General features: G+C 43.4%; 1 protein-coding gene across 2 annotated transcripts in view; it reads left to right on the top strand.

The window, feature by feature from the left end:
* Positions 1–2,494: 2,494 nt before the first annotated feature.
* The window catches only part of FAM98B (family with sequence similarity 98 member B), a 52,104-nt gene continuing 46,181 nt past the window's right edge, over positions 2,495–8,417 (top strand). The window contains exons 1-3 of one of the 2 annotated variants that reach the window (XM_005309764.5): positions 2,495–2,657; positions 4,884–5,032; positions 7,063–7,197. In XM_005309764.5, coding sequence (XP_005309821.1) covers positions 2,593–2,657; positions 4,884–5,032; positions 7,063–7,197 — 349 coding nt within the window. In that variant the 5' untranslated portion in view covers positions 2,495–2,592. The remainder of the gene's footprint in view (positions 2,658–4,883; positions 5,033–7,062; positions 7,198–8,417) is intronic. The other variant, XM_024111165.3, reaches the window with a different exon arrangement.

Here is an 8,417-nt window from a genome sequence, read left to right as displayed (position 1 = left end):
CTCTCTCCCCCCACACTCCCTGTCAAAATCCACCGCCGTTCTGAAAAGCACATTGCAGCCACATGAATGCTGGGATAGCTGCCCATAATTCACCGCTCCCAACACAGCTGCAAATGTTGCAAGTGTGGCCACACCGCTGCGCTGTCAGCTGTCAGTGTGGACAGACTGCAGCGCTTTCCCTACTCAGCTGTATGAAGACAGGTTTACCTCACAGCGCTGTACAGATGCAAGTGTAGCCAAAGCCTCAGTTTGCAACTGGCTGTTTTTTTATAAGGCTGCTGGCTTGAAGCAGTTGGCCCAGCTCAAAGCCTTCCCTCCAATCAACCACTCAAGGCCAACCTGGAACAAAGCACTCCCAATTCACACTTTTCAAACAAACAAACACGGTTAAACAGTCCCTGCAACTAGCTTCAGTCAAACAAATGGTCACAGCAGACAGACACTCGGATAGTCACCCTACCAGTTCACAACACAGCCCCTCTAATGTAGCATTGACCGTAGCACTCACTCTCCAACAGTTCCCAGGCATACAACCTCTGTTTGCCTGTCCTCGGTTCACTGCTCACTCGGTTCGCAACTGGCTGCTTTTTTATAAGGCTGCTGGCTCAAAGCAGTTGGCCCAGCTCAAAGCCTTCCCTCGAAGTGCATAACACTTGGCAGCCCTGCACACCCCTCAAGTATATCGAGGTCAGTACAGGAGTAGATGTTTTCTCACTGTGTAGGTTCTTGGGGTACCCAGGACTGTGAGTCACCTTGTTACTCCCTGCCACCAGCAACAGGGAATCATGCTTGTGCGTAGCTGGGTGTCAGCTCCCTGACACCAGCAGTTTGTCAGCCACTTAAGCACTCTCCTCTGGGGGCTATGCCAGGCCTTACTTTGCCTTGCACGTTAACAGTATGTCCACCCCAGTCCCTGAGTCTCCTTTAATGTTCAGTCAACACTCACAGAAATGCCAGGTCTGCTGTCTCCAAAGGAACAATCTACATGTCAGCTTGTAAGATTCAGGTCAGGACCAGTATTTTGCTTAATATCACAGAGCTTAGATATATTTATAATGAAAACAAGAATAAATTTATTATCAAAGATTCAAGATAAGTGATAGTGAGTTAGGCTGCTAGAAACAAATGGTTACATAGAAAATTATAACATACTTTTCTAGAGACTAAACTTAACTAATGGGTTAATTTCCTGCCTAAAGAAACTTTATTTCACCCAAAGTCTTTTGCAGTGTTTTCAACCAAGGCTGGCTGTGATCCTATTTTCATGAATGCAAATGTGGCATTCGTTTACTTCCAAGGTACAGGATGAGGTGGTGTCTACTTTGCATTCTATGTATACCCCCCAAACTTAATTGTCCATACTCAGAGCCAGGATAACCACCCATGGCTAGTTTTTTCTGTGTGCTGCTTTTCAGTTGACTTTATATCTCTTTATTATTATTTGACTTTGTATGTAAATGGTAATTCACTGTTAGCGTGCAATGCTTCATTTACATCCCTATAGAGAAATACATTCCTTATCTCCTGTCTAGAGGAAAACCTGTTTTTCACCTCTGCTGGTGACTAATTCCAGACTTTAAAACCATTTTTTCAGTATATACACATAACTCTGTATACAGTATCTGTACATACGTTTCACAATGATATTAATGATCAGTGTGACCCTCAGTTTTCATTTAAGACCTCACTTGACATTCTTTGGTGAACCAGGATGTACATAGCAGAATCAAGATATACCTGTAACTCTCTTGCCAGCTGGCCACATTCACATTGCTGAATACCAGAGGAAGTCCTGACGAGTACCCATATGTCAGAGAGGACAATGGCTGACTGGCGCAGTCTATGGAGGGAGCTCAGAGACCAGGTCAATGCTGTGGGCAGGTGTAGGTGGAGGTGAGAAGACATGAAAAATAATGTTTTAAAAATCCATGTGTAACTCTGGCCTCCTTTATCCTTAACATCCATCTCAGTCACCCTCCTGTGAGCTAGAAAGCTTCCTGTAGAAGCCAATCACGGATACTCTGGCCTCGGGTGGCTCTGGGAAGTGGCCTGGGCTGGGGCAGAGTGAGGCTCACCCGGTGCTGTGCAGGACACCCCACTTCCTGCCCCAAATTGCCGACCTGCTTCCTCAGGCCCTGTATGGAGATGGGGATCAAAGGGGGCCCGGCTCTCTCCTGAGCATTTCAGGAAGCGGTTCGGACTCTCTGTGCCTATCAGGTCAGTAACGCTTTGACGCTTCCCCGTTCAGCACGTCCCCGCACCGGGAGGGCTTGTGTGTAAAAGGCGCCCAAGCCTGGCTCGCTCGCTGTCGGCGACCGGCGGGACCCGTGTGAGGGACACCCGAGCCTGGGCGGGGCGGGGCTTGTGGGGGGCGGCCGGGGGGGGCGGAACCCGAGGCCGTGCGGGGCGGGGCCTGTGTGAGGGACACCCGGGGCCGTACGGGGCGGGGCCTTGGGGGGCGGAACCCGAGGCCGTGCGGGGCGGGGCCTGTGTGGTGGGGAAGCGGAGGCCGTGTGGGGCGGGGCCTGTTTGAAGCGGGGACTCGGGGCCGCGCGGGGCGGAGTCTTGGGGCGGCGGGGCCGCGCCGGCAGCATGAGGGCGCACGAGCAGGAGCTGAAAATGGAGAGCGACATTCTAGACGCGTTGGAGGCTTTGGGGTGAGTGTGCGTGGGGGCGGCCTCCTGCCCTCTCAGCCGCCGGGCCTGTCGGTCGTTCCCGTTGTGCAGAGGCGCCATGGGCCCCGTTTCCGGGCGGGGGATAACACTCGGTTCCCGCAGCTCCACTGCAGCAGCCTGCGCTGGATCCTCGGCGCCACAGTCCCTCGCTTCAGCCCCCGAAGCCTTGTGAGCAGCTCGGCCTCTGCCGGCGCTGTCCGCCTGTGGCTGCTCCTGCAGGAGTCGGAGCGACACGGGGGCGCCTGCTCCGGCGTGTCCCTTGCACCGAGAAATGGCCCCCAGGCGGGATCTGGGGGCGGGTGGGGGAGCGAGAGTAGGAAGAAGGGGAAACTGCGGCGGAAGGATCATCCCCGGGGGATTTTTGGGGGCCAACGGCCTGTGTTGATTCAAAGAGTTGTGCCCCCCCCCCAGCAGTGTGGGTGAGAAGGGGGTAGGTACGCTGTTGTCCCGCCTAGGAAGGACCGACCCTCTGGAGGGGGCCGCGTGGGGGAAAGGTGTGGAGATGGGTATGGGAGCAGTGGGCACACAAGCTCGAGGGATGGGTGCAGGGACTTCGTAAACTAGAGTACGTGTGTGTTTACTCGGGAGATCTGGGTAATTCATCTGTGTTTTGTGCTTACCCTGTCAGAACCTTATTTTGAAAGGGGAAGAGGGCTAGAGTGCTTAGCATGTGACACTTCTGTAGGAATAAAAGGGAAAATATATATATATGATTCCACTAAATGACTATTGGAAGACTAGAAATCAATAAGCGTTAAACGCTACAAATAGGGGATGTGTGTTTTTCTCCAATGTATTCATTCAACTTTGCCTTCCTTAAAGTAAGTCCTACTGCGTTCAGTTTGTTGGGAATAGTTCTGAATATAGGGTCCCCGTCCTTCAAGTTAGTCCGTGTGGGTGGAAACTTGGACCCAAGAGGAGCCCTATTGAAGTCAGTGGGGCTCCATAGAGGCACATACAGTGCACTTCTCAGAATTGGGCCCAAAGATTTCAAAATAACCCTTTCTTGATACACTATGAATAATACAATCACATAAATTGGTAAAATTTTGGATGTTTCATAGAGAATATATTTAGATCATATTATATGGAAAAGCAAGACTTCCTTTACGTTTTACTACCTATTTGATGCATATTTAGAGTTAATCATTTAATGGTTTTGAACATATTAGGATAATGAAAACTGTGTATATTTATTTCTCCCTCAAGTGTAATCATGAAATAGAGATCTTAGATGTACATCACATGGAAGAGGGAAGTGTTACACTAACACTCTATGTCTGTAAAGCTATAAATGATGACAAACATTGTTAGCTTGCATGAGATTATGCAAAGGCAATGAAGATATTTCCTCTGTTCTATATAGGTTCTATATATGTGGTATATGAGCACCTATATGCTATTAGGAGACCAAGCAAGAACTAAAGGAGAAATCTATGCAGCATGGCCTTTTACTTAGTACAGAAATTCATCAAGAACAGAATCCCACAGCAATAGACTGTACCAATTGTGAAAAAAACCTAGGTCCTGTGAACTCTGAGATAATGATTTGAAGAAATTAAAATAAGGATGAGTTTACAGTGTAATTTTAAAAATTGCAATAAGAACTGTTTTTAAACATTTCCCTATAGTATCTGAACCCCAAAGGTTGCAGTACCAAGAATCTGAAAGTGAGCAAAATGAAAGAGATTTCATTACTTTTTGCATTTCCCTGAGTTTGGACAATGAAAATAAAAAAGGGCATAAATAATAAGTATATTTGATTTTCAAATTATTTCACTGCTAATAACTGTTTTACCTATTACTTCAAATTTTCTTTACAACTTTTTTTAAATCGACTAAGTCCATTTAAATTGTGTCCTTATTTATAATCTCTTCAGCATAGTCCAAATCTTAAACATTGTATTTATACTTTTATTTAAGTGGTTTTACATATCTGTGATACATAAACACATGCATACTTTCTGCCTTGTCAGAAGATTAACATTAGTGCTGCATAACTTCTTTTACAAATTTTCCTAGGTGTTAAATATTGTAAAATCTGTGAATTATGTATTCAGTGATCTAAAAAATTGTAATGGATTAATCCGGTTTCTAACTACTGTGAAACAACTTATATGAAAATAAATTTAAAATCCCGGTGCTGTATTTGTCAAACATTTTTTTTTTATACTGGTATTTTTTTCTTCCCCCCACCCCCCTGTTCAGGTATAAAGGTCCCCTGTTAGAGGAGGAAGCACTTAGCAAAGCAGTAGAAAATGGATTATCTTCACCAGACTTTTCTGAGCTTTGTGTTTGGTTAAGTTCCGAAATAAAATCAGTGTGTGACCTGGAAGAAAGCATCACTTCAACAGCTGGTATTTCCACAGAATTTGAACTTTAATTTATTGAAATAATGTAGTGGTTGCTTAAGACTGTTTATTGTTTATAAATTATATTTTGTTTAATAATAACCTTGTAATCTTAGTCAAAGAAACAGTATTGATGCTTAGGAGTAAGATAGTTGTAGTAAAGAACAAACCCAAGGGTAAAACTCATGTGTTGGTGTGTTCTGTTTTTAACTGTTTAAAATTTTCTTAATTCTTTTAAAACATCCTTACTATAAAAAGGCATTTACATACAACCTACAAATGATAATAGACTTTATATTTTTGTGATGACATGATAAAACAATATGTAGGTACCTCATTTAGTTAAGTTTTCCCTCCATAACTTCTTTATGTGAAAACATCCTACGAGGTAGACTCGTAGACATTAAGGCCAGAGGGGGCCATCATGATCATCTAGTATGACCTTCTGCACATTGCAGGCCATAGACCTCTTCTGCCCACTCCTGTAATAGACCTATAATCGCTGACTGAGTTACTGAAGTCCTCAAATCATGAGAATCCTCCATTATAGAGAATCCACTCTTTATGCTAGTTTAAACGTGCAAGTGATACATGCTTCAGAGGAAGGTAAAACCCCTGGGCTCTCTTCTGATGTGACCTGGGGAAAACTCCTTCCTAACCTCAAATAAGGTGGTCACTTACACCCCAAGCATGTGGTCAAAACCCGCCAGCCAGCCAGCTGGGAAAGAATTCCCTGTAGTAACTCAGAGCCTTCCCCATCTAGTGTCCCATGGGCTGTTGGAGATATTTGCTACTAGAAGTCGCAGATCGGCTATATGCCATTGTAGGTAGTCGCATCATACTACTCTCCATAAACTTCTCAAGCTCAGTGTTGAAGCCAGTTAAGTGGTTTTTTTTTTTTTTTTTTCCCCTCCACTACCCCCCCTTGGAAGGCTGTTCCAGAACTTTACTGCTCTGATGATTAGAAACCTTTATCTAATTTCAAGCCTAAATGTATTGATGGCCAGTATGTAACCATTTATTCTTATCAATACTGACACTTAACTTAAATAATTCTTGCCCATCCCTGGTATTTATCCCTCTGATGTATTTATAGAGAAAATCATATCTCCCATCAGCCTTCTTTTGATTAGGCCAGTGGTTTTCAACCTTTTTTGCATTTGCAGGCCCCTAAAAAATTTCAAATGAAGATGCGGATCCCTTTGGAAATTTTAGAGTCTGTGGACCCCAGGGGTCTGTGGACCACAGGTTGAAAACCACTGGGTTAGGCTGAACAAGCCAAGCTCTTTGAATCTCCTCTCATAAGGTAGGTTTTCCATTCCTCTGATCATGCTAGTAGCCCTTCTTTGGTCCTGTGATTAATCAGTAGACCTAGGTCTTTCTCCTCCTCTGTCACTTCCAACCAAGTCCCCAGTTTATAGCAAAAATTTCTGTTGTTAGTTCCTAAGTGCATGACCTTGCACTTTGCACTGTTAAATTTCATCCTATTACTATGTTTAGGGCCCTACCAAATTCGCGACCATAAAAAATGGGTCACGGACCGTGAAATCTAGTGTGTCCCGTCCCCCCCACTCCTTTTGGGGTCAGGACCCCTACAATTACAACACTGTGAAATTTCAGATTTAAGTAGCTGAAATCATGAAATTTACTATTTAAAAACCCCCATGACTATGAAATTGACCAAAATGGACTGTGAATTTAGTAGGGCCCTAACTATGATCTATGATTTGTGATATAAAAATGACAACCATGTTGTTATGGTTTGAAGGGAAAATAAAGCCTATCCCACTCTCCTTACACTAGATGTAAACTACTAGTACACTTCAACTGATTAAAATTGTTGCTTATTTATGTATAGGACTCAGTTTTTAATTTAAGATAACAGCAAGTCCTATTGGATTGGTCTCTACATAAACTAATATTATTATGTTTAAACTTGTAATTATAATTAATTTTCTTAATAACAAATTTGAGTTTAAAATAAAATTAAAAAACGTTGAATTTTGCAATGATCTTTTTTTTTCTTTTTTCTTAAGGTGGGGAAGATGTAGAGAGCTTCCAGCTTGAGATTAGTGGTTTTTTAAAAGAAATGGCTTGCCCATATTCAACACTTGTGTCTGGAGATATTAAGGACAGGTTAAAAAAGAAAGAGGATTGTCTTAAACTCCTGTGTAAGTTGCAACAATTTTCCCTCTTGCAATAATATTTATTTTTTGTAAGCTCTTTGTCCTCTTATTTAATCTTTTGCATATTTCTCATCTCTAACATCGTTTATGTTCCACATTTTTGGTTGCTTATCTTCCACTGTCTTCAGTGTTGATATTTCCTTTACCTCATATTTGTCTTCACAGTTATGTTCTGAAGCCCTTGATCTAGAAGTATAACTCAATGGGAGTTTTATGTAGTAATTAAGAATACCCAATAGCCTTTAGGGTTCAAGTGGCATAGAAAATACTAGTTGTTTTTTAACATCAGTGATGCTCTACCTCCTTTGAGTGTCAAAATACACTGTTTTCTGGTTGCTAATTATATTACACACCAAAAACTGTGTTAAAAGAACATTAACTTTTCAAAGTCAAGCACGCAGAAGTTAGAAAATACCAGCATAAATGTTGCCTGTGCATCTGTATGTGAGTGCTTTAGCTGAGATTAAAGTAGCTAAGATATTTGAACAGGAGTACTTGTGGCACTTTAGAGACTAACAAATTTATTAGAGCATAAGCTTTCGTGGACTACAGCCCACTTCTTCGGATGCATCCGAAGAAGTGGGCTGTAGTCCACGAAAGCTTATGCTCTAATAAATTTGTTAGTCTCTAAGGTGCCACAAGTACTCCTGTTCTTCTGTTTGCGGATACAGACTAACACGGCTGCTACTCTGAAACCTAAGATATTTGAAGATTCCATCAGCACTGAGCATGCTGCAGCCATTCACAGTTCCTGTGTGTCACCAGGCTATACATGTGCCATCCCAACAGAGTAACTGCAAATGCTCCAGCCTGGAGATACAGGGAAAGTCCAGCTTCTTCTCTGTAACAGCTGCTTCAGGTTAGGTACGGCAGTGAAACTGAGAGCAGGGAGTCTCTCTCCTGTGCTCTCAATGACCTTTCTGCTGGCACCTAGGTAGTGTGGAGGAAGAAACTGCCTGACTCAAATGTAAAGGGGACAAGAGCTGGCCCTGTGGGGTGGGGAGATACATTGGGATAAGGAACCCGAGGGACTGGCTGGACAAGGAGACTGGCACTGGAAGCACAGTGATATGTGTGTGGAGGGAAAGCTTGAACTGGTTGGACATAGAGATTCAGACTAGGACTTAATTTTTAACTTTTAAGTGTAGACCAGGCCTGAGGTTGCAAAGTCAAGTGCTCAAAAGTTAGGAAATGCTAGAAATAAG

The sequence above is a fragment of the Chrysemys picta genome, chromosome 4, assembly GCF_011386835.1.
Source record: "Chrysemys picta bellii isolate R12L10 chromosome 4, ASM1138683v2, whole genome shotgun sequence".
Taxonomy (NCBI): domain Eukaryota; kingdom Metazoa; phylum Chordata; order Testudines; family Emydidae; genus Chrysemys; species Chrysemys picta.
Note: the sequence above shows the minus strand (reverse complement) of the source record. Positions and strands in the feature narration are given on the sequence as shown.